This window comes from Delphinapterus leucas, chromosome 6 (genome assembly GCF_059928025.1).
Source record: "Delphinapterus leucas isolate spDelLeu-1000000601 "Yukka" chromosome 6, BTC_Dleu_Yukka2, whole genome shotgun sequence".
Taxonomy (NCBI): domain Eukaryota; kingdom Metazoa; phylum Chordata; class Mammalia; order Artiodactyla; family Monodontidae; genus Delphinapterus; species Delphinapterus leucas.
Window position 1 is genome coordinate 116,901,393 of NC_143134.1, and position 21,080 is coordinate 116,922,472.

Sequence of the window (21,080 nt, forward strand, 5' to 3'; positions counted from 1 at the left end):
ATCCAGCGGGTGGAGCTGCGCCCCAGGCATGCCAGGCGGGGAGAGTAGGGCAGAGGCAAGGGCAGGGCAGGAGCAGCAGCCTCCCTCTGCTGCCCAGAGGCCAGGTCACCGGGAAGGAATTTCAGGGTCCAGGATAGGGTTGCTCCTCCCATTAGGGCAGAAAGCCCCTCATGCCCCACCCCTCCGGCTGAGAGACAATCACAAGCCTTTTTGATCAAACTCCTTAAAGCCCTACAAGGCCCTCCAGACCTGACCCCAGTGCCCCCTCCAGGTCCATTTCCAGGCACCCCCTCCCCACTTCAGGGTCTTGTGTATCCTCCTCTAAACTGCCCACACCCCTGGGCCTCTCTTCATGCTTGCTGCGACCTCCGTCTGGAACTCACCTCCCTCTGCTCTAGAACTATGCATCCTCCAGGTCTCAGCTGAACCCCGGCCTCCTCAAGGAAGCCCCCTGATCTACCCCTCCCCACACACAGGATCAGCACCCCCCAATACATACACACACTCCAGGTTCCCCAGGTGGCTCCCACCCGGCACCCAGCACAGCTGTGACTCATCGCCCCCTGGAGTCCTCATCTGTTTAACATCTGTCTCCCCGCCAGGCTGCCGGCAGCACGGGGACAGGGGCCATGTCTTGCTTCCCTGCTGCATCCTCAGTGCCCAGCCCTGGGTCTGGCTCAGAGACATTAAAAGGTTTGTTAAGTGAATGAGTGACCTGGGAGAGACCTTGTAACTTTGCAGACAGGGACAATGAGACCCTGAGGGAGGAAGGGAACTTCCCAGACCCGGGTCCAGGTCCCTGAGAAGAAAGCAACGGTAGCATAAAAAAATCTTTACCAAGCGTTGAGTGGATGCTCACTGTTCACAAACCCTCTGAGACCCAGGAGACATTATTATCCCCATTTTACAGAGGCTTCAAAAGGTAAGTTGGTCTCCTAAGGTCCTGTTGCTGGAAAGTGGCAGAATCAGGATTTTTATCTTGTGACCCAAGGGCTCAACAACTGCATCCCTCTGAGAACAATATCCCAAATCCTGTTTAAGAGCATCACAGAACTGTTTTCATCAAGGAAGAAGGTGAGGGGCAGCAGAACAGTGGTTTCGAACAACCCCAGAAGGAAACGCAGAACAGCTCATAGAGCAGGGTGGCCACACCGTACTCAGCCACTAGGTGTCACCACTCAGCACATAATCCACGTAACCCCGCTCCCAGCTCCTGGTGCCTAAAGGCGGCTCACCATTGTTGCAGTGCCGGACGCAGTCCTGCAGGACAGCCTGCCACTTGTCCTGCTCAGCTTCCGTCATCATGCAGAAGTAGTAGTGACGCGCAGAAGGATGCCAGAGGATGAGCGGGAACTGCGTGGGGCACTTGAGGACGGGGGCAGTGCCCGATTTTGATGTGTTCCCTGTGGAGACAGTGCCCTCTGAACAGCTGCCCTCTGTGGCTTCCCTCGGCCAGAGGACGCCAGCAGCTGACCCCTCACCCTACCATGAGGGGCAGGCTCAGGTCCAGAGAGAGCTGGCCTGTCCCGGGGTGACCAGAGAGTCAGTGGGGAGGCCACTTCCTTCTCTCTTGCTCCACAGCCTGGCTAAAGGAATGTCAGACTCCCCCAGCACCATTTCTCAGAGCTGGTAATGCAGCCACCTCCCTGGGGTCAGGTTCTAAACTCTGTGCATGAGGCACAAATAACACAGGGTCAGAGCCCTCAGGGTCAAAGGCCAAGCATTACCTTCTTGGGTTTCCCTTCAAATTTCAGCAGCAGAGGCCAAAGTGTGGCTTAAATGTCCAAGGGGGGAGGGAGGTATGGATGTGGGAGATAGAGAATAAATAAAAGGGGATTTTTCTCTCTCTGCTTGGTCCGCATGGATATTCGAGATCCAGCGAGATAAGTGGTCCTGGGCTGTGACCTTGCCACCCCTGTTAATAACAGGACAATGGCAGTTCTTCTCTGGGCCCTGGCTCTGGGTCCCTGTGCTCAGCTCAGCACACACAGCACCTCATGGGGTCTACATAGCACCCCAAGGTCAGCCCTCTCAGTGCAGGGGCTGGAACCCAGGAAAGCCAGACTCCAGCTGAGCCCTCAGCCACCAAGTCCCACACAAGGGTAAAAGCTGCCCCCACAAGGCCAGCATCTCCCTTACCCCTTGGTCTCCCTGGGATCATCTAAGAGGCAGATGTCATCCCACAAGTTTTCTGGGTGTCTCTCATGGGGTGGGGTCGCCTAGGATAGCTCCTTACAAATGCGGTATTAAAAAAAAAAAAAAAAATGCGGTATTGACTCAGCAGTTTACAAATTGGGGCACCTGGATCACCTTCTCCTGGAAGCCTCTCGGGGACCCAGGGAAGAGGCAGGGTAGAGAGAGGTCCCCCTGCACAGCTGTGACTGCCTGGGTCAGGAAGCAGGGGCTCGGGTGGGGCAACCCCAACGCACTATGTGGCCACAGGAAAACCCCTCTCAGGCCTCCCTTTGGAGGCTCAGGTTGTGCCGGGCACCTGCGGCTAGCTCTAGGCCCAGCTGGTTTTCCTGCAGGTGTGGAGCCTGGAGCTCCAGGAGCAGGGGCGCCCTCTCCCCTGGACAAATCCCTGGGTGCTTCGCCTGGGATGGGTGGTCCTTTACCTGGTAAGGAGTTGCCAACAAGCTCCAGGTACTGGTCCAAGGAGGTGAGAATTTTGTAGCCCGCACTGTTGATGACAGCTCGGGGTGGGACCTGCCGCTCATAAGCCTGAGGAGGGGGCAAGAGAGATGGTCCCTGGGGGTTACGTGTATGGCCAAGCCCAAACCCCGTCTCCATCCCTGGCTCCAGGGCCCCACTCAGTGTTGCCTGCCCCAGTCAGGGAAGAGGAGGAGGAGAAGGAAGAAGGGGAGGAGGGGGAGAGAGGACTTTGACCACCACCATGACTAGAGGCAACATGGTGTAGTGACCTGGACCCAGGGTCTGGGCTCAAATCCTGACTCCACTGAGTTCCGTCTGTGTGAGGCCAAGGATAAGCACCTCCTTTGCTTTAGTTTCCTCATCTATAAAACCAGTGTAATATAACAGTTCCTACCTCACAGGGCTGCACGAGGGCCCAGTGAGATAATCCACATAACGCATAGCGCACTGCCTGGCACAGCAAGGGTCAGGGAGCACGGCTGAGGTGACTGTTATTATCACCACTGCACCTACGGTCTCTACGAGCAGCAGCTGCCACTAGCCGAGTGCTCATTACATGTCAGGCACTGTGCTACGGTCTCTGCATGCTTCATTTCACAGAATTCTCACAAGCCAGAGGTGGGTACCATTATTAACCCCAAGTTCACACCGCTGGTAAGGTAGCCGACCTGCACGCGAACCTGGTCTGTCAGCCCCTAGAGCCCAGGGTCTTTGACCATTTCCCTGAACTGTCCACTAACTTCCTAAGTCCCCTTGGGAGGAGAATGAGGATTGGCCGCTGCTTTCTTACACCCCTGGGGAGAAAAAATAGTCCTGATGTAGGAGCTCATACAGCAGGGGTGCCATGCTGCACTCAGCCACTAGGTGTCACCACTCAACACATTCCTTAAGAGTGGCTGGAACCTCCAGGGCAATGGTTTTCAAAGTGTGGTCCCTGATTAGCAGCATCAGTGTCACCCTGGAACTTGTCAGAAATGCATATTCTTGGGCCCCCTCCAGACCTGAATCAAACTCAGGGTAGGCCCAGCAACCTGTTTTTTAACAAGCCCTCCCGGTGAGTCTGGTGCATCCCTCAAAACAGAGGGCACTCAAGCCTGTCCTTCGGCTGTTCGGCAGAAATGTCTGGTAGAAGAAGGGTCTGTGGCTCAACCAGGTGGGGCTTCCCTAAGGGCCCAAAGCAAAGGAACAATCGAAGGACACCCATCCCCCCACTGCAGGGCACAGAGTTGCAAGGGGGGGGCATCAGGAAGGAAACAGATAGGACCACCACCCAGGGGTCCTCTGAGGCAGGGAACGGCCAGTTAGCTGCTGCTGTTGAAGAGCAAGGAAGGGAGGGGCTGGGGAGCAGCAGGAAGCCCAGGCGGGAAGGTGGCTGAGGGCGAGGAGGGCGCTGGAAATGGAGAGATTCGGAGGGCCTCGGGGGTGGGCAGGAGCCAGCAACGCGTGGCCAATGGGGGGAGAGGCAGAGTGAAAGGGGACCCCAGAGAGCTGGGTGCCTGGATGGATGAAATGCCGCTTAGAGAGGGCAGGCAGCACAGCAAGGTATGGGGAGGCCGGAAGGGGTGGGGGGAGGCTGCTGAGGTTCTGCTGTGGCCCTGGCAACAGCCAGCGCGGGGAGGAGGGGAGGGATGCGGGGAGGAGGGGAGGGATGCGGGTGGAGGTACGGAGTCTCAGGCTTAGGAATGGGGGCCGTGCAGCATCAACTAGTGTAGAAGACAGCAGGCCAGGGGAGGCTGCGGAGAAGGGGAAGAAGCGGCCTGGCCAGGCCTGGGAGAAGCTGGGATGGGCTGGGGGCCTCACCACTTTGTTCTCGTAGAGCACCAGCCCATAGTTGTGCGGCACGAGGCTGAAGCGGTTCCTCCACTTCTTGCTGTCCTCCTGGTACTGGAAGAGGTTCCCCGAGAAGATGATGCGCTCATCCAAGGGCACCTATGGGAGGGAAAGGGCAGGGAGTGAGGCCCAGCACGGGAATGGGGTCCTCCGAGAAGGTGAGCACGTCCTCCATCCTGACCTCACCAAGGCCCCCGAGGCAGGGCTGCATGACACGCATTTGGCAGATGAGGAAAGTGAGGCTCAGGGCAGTGAAGGGGGCCCCACTGGGGTCCAGGAGGATCAGAGGTGATGCCAGGACTTGAACCCAGGCCAGGCACCACAATACCGGACCCAGACAGAATCCCACCCCATCCTGGCCCCAGGCAGACACAGCTGCCTCGGGACAGGTCTCTAGAGCACGAGGCAGGCTGCTTCCCCATCCACCCCCACTGCAGCGTGGGTGTGCAACAGTCACTCCAGCCGGAGGGGACGTGCCCACCGGCCAGCACTGGTAAGGCCCCAGCACCTGGGCAAATCTCTTTCCAGCTCTGGGCCTGTTTCCCCTTGGGGCAACAAAAACCTGACCACGGTGGCTCCATAGAGCCTCCCCAGTTCCGACGGCTGACAAGATGGTCTCCACGAATCTGGGTGGGAGAGGAGGGGACCTCAGCCTGGAGGGTTCCCGTCTGACCAGCATCCTGGAGGACTAGTGGCCAGTGTGGGCAGCAGAAACGCCCAGACCTTCCTGCAAAGCCCTAGCTTTGACTCGACCACTGACTCAGTGTGACTTCAGCCCTGTCACATCACTTCCCTGAGCCTCAGTTTCCTCATCTGTCAAATGGGACGGTGACAGCACTGACTTCACCGAGGTATCTCAAGGATTCTGTGCAAAGATCACGCAGGCAGTCGGCACCTGGCAGGCAGTACGATACGCGGAGCCACCATGACCACTATTGGGGTTACTGTCAGTGTCATTCTCCAGCTCCCCAGGCTGACTTATTTGGGGAGGGGGAGGGGTGACTTGTTTCAGGAGGGGGAGGGGTGACCGTCCCAGAGCGAGTGCTTCCTGAGCAGACCCGCACTGGGAAGCTTCAGGAAAGGAGAGACAGAGGCCACAAGGGAGCAGCCCTCCTCCTGGATGGGAGGAGCTCGGGGAGTCAAGTGTTCCTGTTTCTCAGCAGCTTCTAGCTGTTCTACAACAGATACGGTGCCTTCTGCAAAAAGAAACATACATCGTGTGTAATAAAGGGAGAGAGTATTGATATTGTCCTAATGGTGCCTAACCCTTCCTAGCTTCCTCGCTCTGCTTCTGGGTCTGCCCCGCAGCTGGAGTCAGAGGTGAGCGGCCCCTCCCCAGGCATCCTCACCCCCCAGCCCTCTCCCTTCACACGCAGCCTCCTCTCCCCAGCAACTCCTCAAGGGGAAATGCCAAAACGTTCTTGGAAAATGAGGGTCTATTGTGCTCAAACAATGGGCCCCCGAAGACTGCTTCCTACCCAGAGATAAAAATATTTACAGGAAAAGAAAACGGTTTCCCCTACCATGCACCTCCCCCCACACACACACAGAGTGGGCTTTGCCCAAGTCACAAAGCTGGGCTCAGTGGTCTATATTTAGACTGGGGCCTACTCTCAACCCAGCTCTTGAATCCCCATCTCTCCTAGAAAGGAAAGAGCAGACAGAGCTCTCCCGACACCCTGGTCAGACCCTCACTCCCACCCCCAGGCCCCTGGTCTGCAGTCCTCCCCTCTGCTTAGAGCCAGAGCCCAGGCTTGGGCAGTGGGAGGCTGAGGGCACAAGCTCACCACCCAGGCGGGCCTGCCCGGGCGAGTGGGGCTCAGCAGCGTCCCCAAGTCCACCCCTAGATCCTGGGACAGCCCGTAATGGGTAGGTGGTGTGGGTTTGGGTTTTATTTTTAAGACTTTCAAATGGCAGAGTCACATGTCCACAGGGAGGTCTGCAGGAAACGAAACGGAACCCGACAGCCCAGGCCAAATATTTTGGACTCTGCAAAGCTCTCTGATGGCAAGATGGGCATCTTCGGTAAATGGTTAGAGCACAGTCCCCAGGCTCCGACAGCCCGAGTTCCAGTCCCAGCACCACGGCCCACAGCACGGGAGCCCAGACAGGTGACTCCACCTGTCCAAGCCTCAGTGCCCACATCTGGGATGGGGATGGGACTAAATCTCAATCCCTCCGAGCAGTGTCGTACTGGCTGTATGAGCAGTGCCCACACAAAAAGGACTGCTGTTTTTATTACTACCATTACTTGTATTATTATTAATTGTATTGTTATTTATTGTATTATTCTTTCTTTTTTTTTTTTAAGAGGAAATGTCATTTATTTACTTACTTACTGATTTATTTACTTGCCACATCTTGCAGCATGTGGGATCTTACTTCCCCGGCCAGGGATCGAACCCATGTCCCCTGCCTCGGGAGCACAGTCTTAACTACTGGACCGCCAGGGAAGTATCCCTGTATTATTATTTCCACCAAAACAATGTATGTGATAATGATGATGACTTCTAGTACTATACTGTTATCATGACTTAGCCTCACTTTACTGAATGACAAAATGGGACCAAAGATTCCTCCTTTTCAGGGATTGTGGGTGATTTCATCTTACTCTTCCTGCTTACATGTTACTTCTGTTTTCTTACCACAAATACTCAACCTTGTGGGTGTCAAAGGCGTTTCTCATGCAGAGTAAATGCTTAGCGCGTCAGGGAACCCCATTTCTGTCTTAGGTTATTGGGACCCAGGTTGCCTGTGACATTTCCTTCCAAACAGGGGAGCCATTCCAGTTCTGCCCACTGGAAGCCGCTCACCTGGGCTGGGTCCAAGGCCATCTTTCCTATTACACAGGTGTGCTCCTGCCAGATACCCAGGCCAGGCCACATCTGCTGCCACAGGGTCAGGAGGTTGCCATGACATCAGGAGACCAGACAGTCTTTTCTGGGCCCCAAATCAAAGGGAGGTGTGATGCTCTGAGAGGCTCTGACACACAGCCCTGACCTCCCCTCCACCCCAGGCAGGCTGGGGGGTCAAGACAGAAAGAGACTTTGGTCAGGAATCTGGAACCTGGCTTGAATCCTGCTTCCACCACCCTGGGCCAGCCATTTAAAGGCTCAGTTTCGGGCCTCTGCACCTGCCATTCCCGTGGTCTGATATTCCTTCTCCCATCAGGTCTTCCCCTGAGATGGCCCTTCTTCCAGGAAGCCCTCTTGGGCCACCCAGACAAGTCAGGCCCCACTGTCTGAGTCCACCCTGTCATCTCCTTCACAGCGCCCACTTTATCGTGTAAAGGGCTGTTTACTGTCTCCCTGAGTGTCTGGGGGCAGCAAGGGCAGTGTGGCCCCAGCACCTGACCCGTCACAGTCAGTGTGTGTCCCGAGTTGGGGGCCTGTCTCTCGGCGGAATCCTTTAGTCTCAGTGGCAGCTCTCCCACTCCACTGACTTGACGCCTCCAGCCGTTCCTGCTGCTGCGATGACACCAAAGGGTCACAAATGCTCAGAGCCGGTCAAGTGATGCGGCCCCGCCCCCTGGTCTCATGATAAACAGGCACATCTTTAGGCACTTGGTTTTGGGGGAGGGCGGGGAGTGGAATGAAACAACTCCCAGCGCGGGGCCTCTGCGGGCTCTTCCTTCTGCACACCCCGCTATGCCCACGCCCCTGCCCACACTGTTCCCCCTTCCAGAGACGCCTTCCCAATAATCCGAATCCCACCTAGCCTTCAGAGCGCCATGCGATGCCCACCCCCTCCACAAAGCTGCTCTCTCCTCTGGCCCATGACTCTTCCCTCTGGGCACCATTTCACAGACAGAAGAACAGGCTCAGCAAGGTTACCCAGCAAGTGGGGACTCCCACCCCCATTTGTTCTCTCACTGAATCCGCATCCTCCTCTGTGCAGGAGGTGCCCATCTGGCAGATGAGGAAACAGACTTGAAGCTTACATCAATGGCCCCGGCCACCAGTTAATAAAAGGATTTGAACCCAAGGCCCCCCCGAGTTCTTTCCCACCAGACCACGGGGTTCCAGCCTCCATCCCTCAGCTACAGCACTGCCCCCGGCCCCTCGAAGCCTGAGCACAGGATGACCCGGGCAGCCCCGAAGAAGGCGACAGGACTGGGGGCGGAAGCTTGGCGAGGCGAGCAAGGGCGACTTCACAGCCCGCCAACCATGGAAATCAGCCACGAATGCCCCGAGCCCCAGGCACTGGGGTTGGCTGGTTGACCAGTCTGATCCCCAGAGAGAAGCCGCTGGGCGCTCTGCCAGGGGCCACCAGCCAGGAATAAGTAGCCTCTGGGCTGCCACTCAGCCACTCCAGGGCCGGTACACCTGCAGAGGAGGGGGGCTGGCACCCTTCCTTCTCATCACCCCTCCCTCTGCCACCTGCCCGGCCATCCAGTGGGCAGAGGGTGAAGGTCACTGAAAGGGAATGACCCAAGTAATGGGACGTGCAGTGCCCTCAAACAGGACTTCCCTGGGCTGACACAGGGCCCCTGCAGCACCCCCAGAGGAGCAAGGGTTGGCCTCTCACCCCACGTGCTCAGACCCAGGCCTGGCGACTTCCAGCCGGGAACCCAGAGCCCCACCAGTGCCCCGGCTATCCCCTCACTTCCTCGGCGCCATTCCCATCCCCGGCCCCATGCCAGGGCCGACCACAGGATCCCCTCCCCAGGAGGCTCTCCACCTCGTCCGGCCCATGCTGACCCCCAGGCTGGAGCCAGGCAGCTTCCAGTCCTCACTGGACAAATATTTACTGTGCAAACATAATCCTACCACTGATAGTGGGATAATGACAAGGCCAGGGATGATGACAGTGTCAGCCAGCACCCGCCCAGCCCCAGGCACCCAGCCGACAAATCTCTAATCCTCACAGCCACCAGGTTCGGGAGGTGTGCTCATCTGGGTTTACAGATGAGCACATGAGGCTCCACAGGTGAGGTAATAGCTCGCGGGCACACAGAGTGTAAGAGAAGGAGCTGGGCTTGGACCAGGCCTGTCAAGATGACTCAGAGCCCCAGCTCTGCTGACGAAGGGGCTGGCCCGGGGGAGTCGCCCACGGTGCTAAAAGGACCTCGACACCACCACCAGGTCACCTGCCTATTCAGAAGCCGGGTGCGGCCCTTAGAGACCATCCAGCAACAATGGGAAACAGAGGCCATGGAGGCCGCCCTGCCCCTGGCCCAGCGCCTCTCACCTTGCGCCAGAGCAGCTGGGCCTGTGGCGCCCCGGTGCCCTCGATCTCGTGTCGCATGCTGTTGAAGAGAGCCACACCATACTGGTCCTCGTAGAAGCGGAGGAACTCCGTCAGGATCTTCCCCGTTTTCTCTGCAAGGGAGGGACAAAGGGGCCATGAGGTTGGTGCAGTTGTTTCCGGGCAGCAACCCTGCCCCAGGGAGGGGCACCCGCCTTGCCCCAAATCCCAGTTCATAAAATTGTCCGCAGGAGCTCCGTGTTTGCATCTGCACTGCATTCCTGGCAGGGGTGGTGCATTTCCCACACACGTGGGTGAGCCTCTGGGCGGGGAAAAGGGCAATGACCCTGACAGAGAAACCACCAAAGACACGAGAAACCAACAGACATGTGAAAAGACGCTCGGCCTCACCAGCCAGCGAACAAACGCAAGCAGAACCAAGATTCCGTTTTCCCCTGTCAGACCAGCCAGGACCAGCCAGGACCAGCCAGGACGAGAACAGGCACCTTAACCAGAACTGGGGGAGTGGGAAGTTGGGACGGCCTTTTTGGAGGGGGACCACAGCTGCATGCAGTTCCAAGGGTACATGGGTGCCCTTTGATGCTGTACTTGCTCCTATAGGAATCCAGCCCACAGAACTCACACAACGACAGCAGGCATCTATGCACCAGAAATCACCAGAAACAAGCCAATTGTGCACGTGGGGAATGATTCAACACCTAGCAGTTCACCCAGGACGGTCAGAAGATTAAGGGGACATGGGTACACGTACCAACAAAGGGAAGGTGTCCGTACTCGGCCACGTAAAGAAAACAGTGCTACGGAATCCCACACTGCATATCATCTCATTTAAAATTATTCCTGCATGTGCCTATGAGTTATTTATGCTTGGAGACCTCCAGAAAGAGGTCCGGAAGGCAGCACTCCAGGCTGTTAAGGGCGGCGCACCTGGGTGTGGGAATGAGAAGCAGAGAGCAAATTTCAGTTTCTGCTTTATTCACTTGTATAGCATTTGAACTATTTTATGAGCATGATTCTTTTCACAATAAAAAAATAAACATTCTAAAATCAACTCATCTACCAAGTTAACAACCCCTTTGCTTTCACTGGCTCTTTGCTTCTCTCTTCGGCTAAAGCATAGAGAAGGAGAGTACTGGGGCACCAGAGCAAGCCCAGCACATGCCGCCTGGGTGTCCCCATTCACAGACGAAGAAACTGAGGTCCAGAGAGGGCTGTAACCCATGCCGAGGGCGCCTTCTCCTTGGCCAAGGCTTCCCGGTCCTGAGTAGCTGCAGCTCGAGTCCTGCCCCGGGGTTCGTGCTGACCCACTATGCGGCTCCCCTCTCTGGGCCTGTTTCCCCCTGCACACCGTGAGGACCAGACTCAATAATGGACAGGCCCTACCACCTCGGACAGTCTTGGATTCCAGGTTCCAAAGACCTGTTCCTTTCTCAGAGGAGAAGGGGCTGAAGTGACGCCGTCCCCTCCCATGGCTGGCCTCTGGATACCAAGGGCACCCAGCTAGGACAGCATTTCCTTTAATCCTCTCAATAGCTCTACGGGGTACGGCTGGTGTTATCCCCAGTTACAGAGGACACCGAGACTCAGAGAGGTTAAGTCATGGCACAAGGTCACACAGCTAGTGAGTGGCATAACTGGAATGCAGTCCTGAGGCCCAGCCAGGAGGTGGTAGCTGGGGAGGGAGGCTGAGAGCAGGTGCCACATCCCACACCTAGGGTCTCGGGCAGGCCCACTCCCTCCACTCCTTCCAGAGGCGGCTCAGCCCATGGGTCCCTCTCCACAGGCCTGTGCTCCCCTTTCCTGGAATGAGCTCATGTCTGTTCAGATTCTGTTTGGGGGGGAGGAAGGGGAGAACAAATGAGGAATTTGCTTTGAATGCCTATTTTTTTAAAACTATAAACAACCAGAACTCTCTCAAACACCACGGGAATTGTTTTGAAAAATGATGAGGCGGGCTGGGGGTGGGGGAAGACGAGGTAACGCACTGGAGCCAAACAGAGAAAACAGGACCGTAGACAACAACAATACTGATAAAACATGTAATCGTCATCATAATCGCTCTCTTTTACTGAGTGCTAACCCAAGCCAGTGGGTGGGCACGTTTCACATGCAGGATCTCAAAGAATCTTCACAAAAACCCTAGGGAGTCAGTGTTATTGTTTTCCCATGTTAAGGATGGGGAAGCTTGCAGACCCAGCATTGGAGAGCCAGGTTCTCAGCCTCCAGCCCAGGGTTTTGCCCCAGCTCTGCCTCAAACAGCCGGACAGCCAATGGGCACTGTCCCAGCACGCAGCACGGGTAGGCTTGGCCCTCGGATCTCAAGGGTCCTTCAGCAACAGCTCTAGGATGCCTGACTCAGCCCTGATGCACCCAGCCTCAGACACAGCACTACTTCCAGAAGGGCTAGAATATGCCCTGATGCGAGGGAAGCCAGGCCCAGGAGGAAGCCGCCATCCTGTGTTGGGACTCAAACCCAGGTCTGTCTGACTCCCAGCATGTTCTCAGCTGCCGGGTCAGCTAAGCCCAGGCATCACGTCCTGCCAGGGAAGGGCCCAGCCAGAAGGCCCAGGCATCGCCCCATCGAGGGGCACACCGAGGCCCACGTTGGGCAGGACTGTGGGTTGAAGAGGAAGCCAGGGGAGGCCGAGGAAATGAAAGAGAACGAGGTGACCCAGATGGAGACAGAAAACGAAGGTGAGACTGACAGGCCTGATGCATCCAGGCTGACAGGGGCAGAGTAGGAGGCGAGAAGGAAATTCATTCTTGGCCTCTCACGTCGGGATGCGGAAGAGTTTATCCAAGTGATGCTGTGGGACCAGGGTCCAGGAGTAGAGGGCACGAGGAGTGGGAGAGGAGAAGTCACCCGGCAGAGGGTGGAGAGGGGACAGGGTACAGAAATATGGGTTGCCTCGCTCAAAGGAGTAGGAAACGAGAAGACAGCCCCATGGGCGCTGCGCCCCCAAACAGGCTGCAGCAGCCCTGATCTCACCCAAGCGCCACCACAGGCATGCCTTGCTACCCAAACTCGAGAACCGTCTAGACCTGGACCTGCTTTCAGATAAACTCTTTGCTACCGGAGATTCCAGAACCAAACAGATCAGACAATGTGGGGTCTCTCAGTACCCCAATCTGCTCTCCAACCTGGGAGCCAAATGGATTGGGATAGGGAGGGAGGCTGGTCTCTAAGGACTGCGTGCCCACCCCACGCCACGCCCCAGGGGCTGCGGACGCTGCCACCCGCCCGCTGGGTGAGAGGTTAGGGGCCACAGGAGGAGGGTCCCAGCAGCGCCAGGGAACTGGGTAGCTCAGCTTGGGTTTGGCAGCAGAGGGAGCGCTGGAAAGGGAAGACCGTGACGGAAGAGGGCCGCGGGATGGCTTCTTGGCAGCCAGGAGCACATTCTTGAGAGATGTCCTAAGACAACTTGGGAGGAACTGCCACGTGCTGGTACAGAGGAGGTGCCACAGGAAGGCAGAGGATGACGACTCGGGGGGCTGCGCAGGGGGGCCTAGGTGTCAGGGCTGGAAAGACCTCGGAGAGGCAGGGAGGGGAGGGGGTCCAGTCCCCTCCAGGAGCAAAGGGCTCCCAGAGGAGGAGCCCCGAACAGTCCCCCAGCAGCCTCTCTGGTCAGACGCTGCGGAGGAGGGCGCAGGCGGCACTGCAGCCCTGGAGAGGCACCTCCTGCCTGCTGAGCTCGGGGGCCACGGCCCAGGCAGCCCCCTCCCTGCAAGGCCTGCTCAGCACCCCACTCTCTCCCTCCTCGCCACCCTGCAGCGGCGATCTCCCTGGAGCTGCCAGAGGGGTTTAATGACTCGAATCCCACCACGCGTCCCTGCCTGGGTGTCCACGGGTGGTCCCCGAGGCCTCAGGCGCCCCTCTCTCCTCCACACCTACCTGTACCAGCTCTTCCTGCCTCTTCCCAAGGCTTCGGGAGACACCACGTGCCAGGGATTCGGGGCCTCATCAGCCCAAAGGGGACTGTGAGCCAGAGAGGGTGAGGGGCTCACCTGAGGCCGCAGAGCCAGACCGAGGCAGTCAGGGTTCTAGCCACAGCCTGCTGACCCCCTCCTGGTCCCGGCTCTGACCACTGTCCAAAGGGCCCCACAGGGCATCCCTCCTCGCAGCGGGCAGAGGAGAAGTAGGTTGTGGCCCCTCTCCAGAGGCAGGGCCGACTGCAGGGGTCCCTGGCCCGGGAACTGGGAGGCCCTGGCTAGTTGTAGCGACGCAGTTGCTGCTGGGAGCTACGGAGAGGGACTGGGCTGGAGCAGTCTGAGGATGAGTGCCGGCCTCACCCACCCTCCACACTTTCTCACACATCCTCCCTCCTTTCCTGCACTCAGACCCAGATGCTCTAGGATAAGAAGGTAGCGGGGTACTGATGGAGCTTGCCCTCCAGCCCCAGGCCCTGTGAGTTCAGAATCCCAGTTCTGAAGACCCAGCCCCACAAGCTGCCTAGCTCTCTCAGAACCTCAAGTTCCCCATCTGTAAAATGGGCATAACAGATGAGTCCAGTTCAGGACCTCCATAAATGTTACTACTAATCATAGCCATCGTGCTCAGCTCGTAACAACAGTAAGGACTGTTTGAAAGTTTTATTAGCAGGCATAACTTTCATAGTTTGAAAAAATCCAATAAAGACTTTTTTAAAAAAGAAGCAGGAAGAGAATCGCAAAATAATAATAATGATAAGGATCGGCAGGTCTTCAATAAAGACCTGAAAAAGGGAGCGCTCCCTAGGAGGAAGAGAACTACACAGGCAAGGGTAAGGGGGTGGGAACACCTGGACAGGTGCAAGGACCATGCAGGAACCCAGGTTCCCACCTGACCCTGGTGGGCTCCCTTGGCATAATCTTCCACCTCTGCGAGAGCCCAGAACCAGTTGCTGGGCCCTCTTGTGCCCCTTTGCCAGCATATCCTGCAGAATTAGGAGGTAAGCTCATCCCACTCAGAAGCAGGGCCCGACACACAGACACGTGCAGAGTCTTCAAATGGCCCCGAGGTGAATACAGGTAAATAAACCCTCCATTTACAGGTGTATAAACCAAGGTCCAGAAAGATTAATGGCTCACGAAAGGTCATCTCACGCATCAGTCAACAAAAGCGCCTGAGCACCTACGTGGGGCTGTCATGGGACCGCCTGCGGGGGTCCTGACACCCTTAGGAAACCAAGAGGACGGCACGTGAATTCTGGGAGTCTGGGTGCAGCCACCACTGTGCTCTGCGACCTCAGGGAGCCACTACCCACGCAGGCCTCCACCTCCACGCAACATCCACGGCACGAAGGCAGTGGCTCCACTCAGATTTGAAGAGGCCACTGCCCAGGACACGGAGGCCAGCGAGACAGACACGCAGGCACGCGCGCACGCACACACACACGCCCAGGACACGGAGGCCAGGGAGACAGACACGCAGACACACACACGCCCAGGACACGGAGGCCAGGGAGACAGACACGCAGGCACGCGCGCACACACACACACGCCCAGGACACGGAGGCCAGGGAGACATACATGCAGACACGCACGCACACACACGCCCAGGACACGGAGGCCAGGGAGACATACACGCAGACACACACACACGCCCAGGACACGGAGGCCAGGGAGACAGGCACGCAGACACGCACGCACACACACACACACGCCCAGGACACGGAGGCCAGGGAGACAGACACGCAGACACACACACACACACACGCCCAGGACACGGAGGCCAGGGAGACATACACGCAGACACACACACGCACACACACACACGCCCAGGACATGGAGGCCAGGGAGACATACACACACACACACACACACACACACACACATACACACGCCCAGGACATGGAGGCCAGGGAGACATACACGCAGACACACACACACACACACAGACACACACGCCCAGGACATGGAGGCCAGGGAGACATACATGCAGACGCAGACACACACACACACACACACACACACACACGCCCAGGACATGGAGGCCAGGGAGAAATACACGCAGGCAGACACGCACACACACGCACACACACACTCATTCTCTCTCACTCTCTCTGGCTCTCTCAACCTCTCTCCCCCTGCCCACCGCCCCAGGGGCTCTTTTGGAGTCTTTTGGCGAGCTGGTTGAATAAGAGATCTTGCATCTGTATCTCTGGTTCTTAGGATGGCTCTGCCCCCCAGATGACTGGAGCCATGTCTCCAAAGCCTGTACCCTTTGGGACCATCGAGGGTGACTCAGAGGGGCCTCCTTACCAGCCAGTCTTCCTGACTCTGCCCCCAGAACTAACTCCCAGAGTTGACTGGGGTGCCTTTCCACTGAGGACTTGTGTCTGTTCAAGAGCTCAGGTAACCCCAATAAAGATGTTTAAAAAAAAAAAAAAAAAAAAGAGCTCAGGTAATGCTGATAGATTGTCACCCCCACTTTATAGATAAGGAAACTGAGGCTCAGGGTGACTTGGAGACCTTCTGAAAGACACTTAGCCTAGGGAATTCCCTGGCAGTCCAGTGGTTAGGACTCCACACTCTCTCTGCTGAGAGCCCCGCTTCAATCCCTAGTTGGGGAACTAAAATCCCATAAGTGCAGCACAGCCAAAAAAAAAAAGACACTTGGCCTAAATGGGGAAACAGGTGGGTTTCAAACCTAGTCTCACATCAAAGCCTACACATTCCCCCACCTCTTGAAGCCTCTTCATTCCCAACACAATTTCCAGGGCTCTGCCCTACACTTTCTTGCTGCATCTCTGCCTGTTCCCTAGAGGCAGGCAACACAGGCTTTACAATCCCCATTCTACAGATGAGGAAACCGAGGTTCAGAAAGGCAAAATGACTTTCCCAAGGTCACACAGCTGATGACTAAGAGCCTAGACTGAAGTCTGGGCTCTCCAGCCCCTACCTGGTCGGAGCTGGCAGGGAAACTTCACTCCTACTGGGTCCTCATTTGTCAATCTTCTGTGGACCTCAGTCTTCCTACTTGCAAAATGTGTGGGTGGGTCCCTGTTGGCTCAGCTGATCTAAAATCTCAAAGATTATCTGATCAGTGCTGGGCTCACCCCAGGAGCTGACTGGGATGCTGGCCTCAGCACCATTTCTTTTTTTTATAAATTTATTTATTTTATTTATTTATTTTTGGCCATGTTGGGTCTTTGTTGCTGCACGCGGGCTTTCTCTAGTTGTGGCGAGCGGGCGCTACCCTTCGTTGCAGTGTGCAGGCTTCTCATTGCAGTGGTTTCTCTCGTTGTGGAGCACGGGCTCTAGGCGCGCGGGCTTCAGTAGTTGCGGCACGCGGGCTCAGTAGTTGTAGGGCATGGGCTTAGTTGCTCCGCGTCATGTGGGATCTTCCCGGACCAGGGCTCGAACCCGTGTCCTCTGCATTGGCAGGCGGATTCTCAACCACTGTGCCACCAGGGAAGCCCTCGGCACCATTTCTGAGCTGCTGGTGAGTCAGCTCTGAGTGGAAGCTGACCACAGCCCCCCTCGGGCTGGACAGAAGAACTGGGGGCAGGCGGTGTAGCAAGACCCAGCATCACCCCCACTTGCAAACACGGCACCGTCTCCACTGGGCATTCAGGCTCTGGGCTCAAGTTCCAGCTCTGCTACCAACTAGCTGTGTGACCTTGGCCAAGGTACCTCCCCTCTCTGAGCCTCTGTTTCCCCCTCTGCAAAACAGCACAACAGTATCTGCCTGATCAGGTTATAAGATCAACGGGCTAATGAGCATAATGCACTTCACCCTGGCAAGGAGGAGGCATGCTGCTAATGGGGGCTCCTGTAAAGTGCCTCTTGTCTAAGGTTCCTCTAACCCAGGGAGAGGCCCTTGAAACAGGCGGAGCAAACCCTGGCCTGTCCAGGCCCAACCCCAGGACCAGCACCACCAGCAGGCAAGGCAGCCAGAAGAATGTTAATCTCTGATCTTCCAAACTGACAAGTTAAGGATCACACTACTTCCTGCACTCAGAGAGCGGGGGCTGGGCCAGAACTGGGGAGGCCCCAAGGTGGCCTCAAGTTCCCTGGTTACTCTGGGGGCCACTGTACTCAGAGAGAAGGGGCTTGCCGAGCTCAGGATGGGAGGAAGGAGTACAGAGGTCCTTGGAGAAAGGGCCCAGAAAGGTACATTCCGAGAGCCTCCAGTGCCAAGCTAAGGAGATGCTTTGCCTTCTCATGGCCCTCCCAAGCCCAGCACTCGCCATACCTGTGCTAAGCCTCTTACCTCAATCATCCCCCCCAATCCTCAACTCAGCCCTGGGGCAGGTGGTGTCTGAATTGGAGGAATGTTTAAGGCGAGGAGACGGAGCCCCAGAGAACTGCCAAGTCCCTCAGCCGGGAAGCAGCAGAGGCAGGATCTGAGCCCAGGTCTGGGACCCCCTCTACACTGACAAGGCACCAAGATGAAGAGGACGCTCTCCAGCCAAGATCACATCAGCCCTGTGCCAACCATGGGGGCTTCACGCCGGTCCCAGCCCTGGATTGGCCCGAGCTGAGGGCACTGTGCCAGACCCATCCCTGGCTCATCCGGTCCCTCCAGTGGGCTCCAGGAACACACCTCACCCAAGAGCCCAGCCCCGTATCAGGGCTGAGAGATTTGCCGACTGAAACCAGGAGGGCAGCACCCTGTAGGGTGGGGCAGGGCCACAACCTGCCTGCCTGGTTCCCAGAGCCCAGGGGATCAGGCCCGGGGGCGGGAAGGTGGGGGAGGCACTTGGGGATACCAACCCCACCCACCCCAGAGCCAAAGGGACAGCAGAGGCAGAGTGGGGGCAGGGACTGAGCATCCCTGTGTCACGGAGTTGTCCGAAGTACCACCATCTCCATCATCTACCTGGCTCAGCCAGGGAAGCCTGAGGTCCAGAGCAGTGGAGACACTCGCCCAGGGTCACACAGCACGTCCTGACAGAGCTGGGTCGGCATGCCAGCCCTCAGTGCCTGGCCCAGGGCCTTTCTGCTCAACACCCCGTATTATCATTACTAACACATAACAGCAACAGCCGCTCGCTCAGCAGCTCCTCTGGACCCAGGACGGCTGCACGTTACACGAGTTACTCTATGTGTTGTCCCCACTTTACATAGTAGAAAACTGAAATTCAGAGAGTTTAAGTGACTCCTCCAAGGACACACAGCTTATAAATTATACGGACCCAGAACAGTCTGAGTGTTAACAGGGAACAAAAGTTTGGGCAAATGCATCTCACCCCCACCTTCCAGACTGCCAGCCCCTGGGGCGCCCCACAGCACTGGCCCTGTGGGTGGCCGACGGGGCTCCTGTAATCGGGGGGCGAAGCTGGTGGAAGGCGGGTAATGACAGGCTCCATCGGCCAGCAGGAGAGGAGGGCTGGCAGCCCACCCGTGAGAAGAGCCTGAACCAGCAGCTGGAAGCCTGCAGAGCCAGGAGGGGACAGGACAGCTGGGTGCCCCCGGCCAGGCCAGTCCTTGTCCATAAGGGCGACAGCACCCAGCAAGGGCGAGGGACTGATCCAGGGTCACCCGACTTCTGGAGCCAAGAGGATTCCCACCCCAGCCGTGTCCTGCTCCCCAGAGCAAGGCCATCAGGGTGAGGTGGGCGTCCCAGCTGCCCACGGGCTGGTCGAGAGGCCAGTATAGCTCAGCCCACCTCCACACCAGGCCCCTCCCATCGTACCCCTGCCACGGCCTCCAAATTTCTACCCCCTCAGCTTCCCGTTTCCCTCTGATCCTTCCCACACACAGGAACCACGGGGATCTTTTTGTTACAGCTCTCACCCTGAATCTCCCCTGCTCAAAAATTTCCACAGTTCCCACTGCCTTTATGACAAAGATCAAGCTCCTCGGCATGCCCGCAGACCCCTGGGTGCCCTTCCTCCCCGTGGGGTCCCTCCGGGTCAGGGACACCCCCTCCCTTCTCACTTTCCACCGCACCATCCCTTCCCCCGGGATGTCCCCAGGCTGGGTGGGACCTCCCCCCTCTCCCCTGATTCCACAGTGGGTAAGGCCTGTGCCCTGTCTCATACCCCCAGGCAGTACCCACCACATCTGGGACAGGACCTGGCACAAAGGAGGAACAGGAAGGAAGCCCCGAGTGAGAGGCCAGAGGCAGAGGTCCTGAGCCGGGGCCCCGCCCTGCCCCGCCCCGGTGGGGAGCCACCGCCCACACTGAGCAGCGCAGCTCCACACCCGCCCCAGAGATTCCTCAGCACAGAAAGGGATGCCCGACCCGGGGCCGCGGCTGGGTCCCGGGGCCATGAGAATGTGCACCATGCTGTCCTTCCTCCTGGGGAAGGTGGCTGCCACCCTCGAGGCTTCCTCCCTGCTGGCCTCAGGTGCCCTGCAGGGAGCCTCTGCTGGGTCACCCCTTCCCTGGGGCCAGTTATGAACAAGGAAAAGCCTCACTCCGTAATCCAGCAGCCCCCAGCACGCCAAGGCCCGGCAACAATGGACACCTGACAGTGCGCCGGCTCCGTGCTTCATGTGGGACATCAAGACAGCCCCGAGAAGGAGGGTCCTCATCACCCCCGAGGACAGAGCGGGAAACGGAAGCATGGGGCAGCCAAGGAGCCTACCCGGCCTCACACAGCTGGTGAAGCAAAATGCCAGCTGGTGATGCCCAGCACCCTGCAGGGGGATCTGCCACACTTTGAGCCCTGGCAACAGCCCCAGCAAGTGGGTACAGGTAACACCCCCACTGAGGACACAGAGGCTGTAAGGCCCAGTGGCTTGTCCAAGACCAGCCAGCTGTCAAGTGGAGAACCCCAAATCCAAGCTGGGACTCGAACCCAGGCTCTCTGGGCGGTGGAAACGTACAGGAGACAGTCACGCGAAGCACTTTGTAAAGGCTCTCGCCGGACCCCAGAGACCAAGGCTCATCCATCACCGAATTCTCTCAGCACCTGCCATGGGGCCTGGTGCACTGCCGCCCGCAAACATCGCGCCAAATCAGTTTCAGGATCTCAATCCTCCCTCCCTCCCCAATGTCCCACCTTCCCACCTCCACGCTTTCACTTGTGCTGTGCCCTCTGCCTGAAGCTCCCTTCCCCCTCTTTTCCACAGTTCAGACTCCTAGCCACACTTCAGGGCCCTACTCAGACATCATCTCCTCCATCACAATGCTTTGCGGTTTCCCATTTGCACAGAATTATAATAATAAGTGGGGCATGAGCTAATGCATGTAACATTTAGCCCAATGCCAGCCACGAAGGCAGCTCCCATCTACGTTAGCAATTATCGTCAACATTATTTCATTCAACCCTCACCCAGATTTACCGTTAAACCCATTTATAGATGAGGAAACGGAGGCTCAGAAACGTGATTTCCCCAACCTCACACAGGCAAGAGCAAAACCGGGACATGAAGCCGAGCCAGCCTCTGTTCACCACTCTACCCCAGTACCTAGAACTGTGCAAGTCAGGAGTCCCTGTTGACTCTCTGGCAACATT

General features: G+C 57.4%; 2 protein-coding genes across 3 annotated transcripts in view; both read right to left on the reverse strand.

Annotated features, from left to right (window-relative positions):
- NIBAN2 (niban apoptosis regulator 2) overlaps nt 1-21,080 on the reverse strand; it is a 52,373-nt gene that overhangs the window by 10,349 nt on the left and 20,944 nt on the right. For both annotated transcript variants that reach the window (XM_022578679.2, XM_030761598.2), the window contains exons 2-5: nt 9,673-9,803; nt 4,453-4,581; nt 2,616-2,721; nt 1,236-1,403 (exon numbers count right to left, since the gene is read on the reverse strand). In XM_022578679.2, coding sequence (XP_022434387.1) covers nt 1,236-1,403; nt 2,616-2,721; nt 4,453-4,581; nt 9,673-9,803 — 534 coding nt within the window. The remainder of the gene's footprint in view (nt 1-1,235; nt 1,404-2,615; nt 2,722-4,452; nt 4,582-9,672; nt 9,804-21,080) is intronic.
- On the reverse strand, nt 9,811-20,991 carry LOC149749054 (uncharacterized). Its single transcript, XM_089913765.1, is given in 4 exon segments — nt 9,811-20,247; nt 20,249-20,303; nt 20,305-20,479; nt 20,482-20,991. Coding segments are annotated over 4 exon segments (1,719 nt in total). The 5' UTR covers nt 20,516-20,991; the 3' UTR covers nt 9,811-18,792.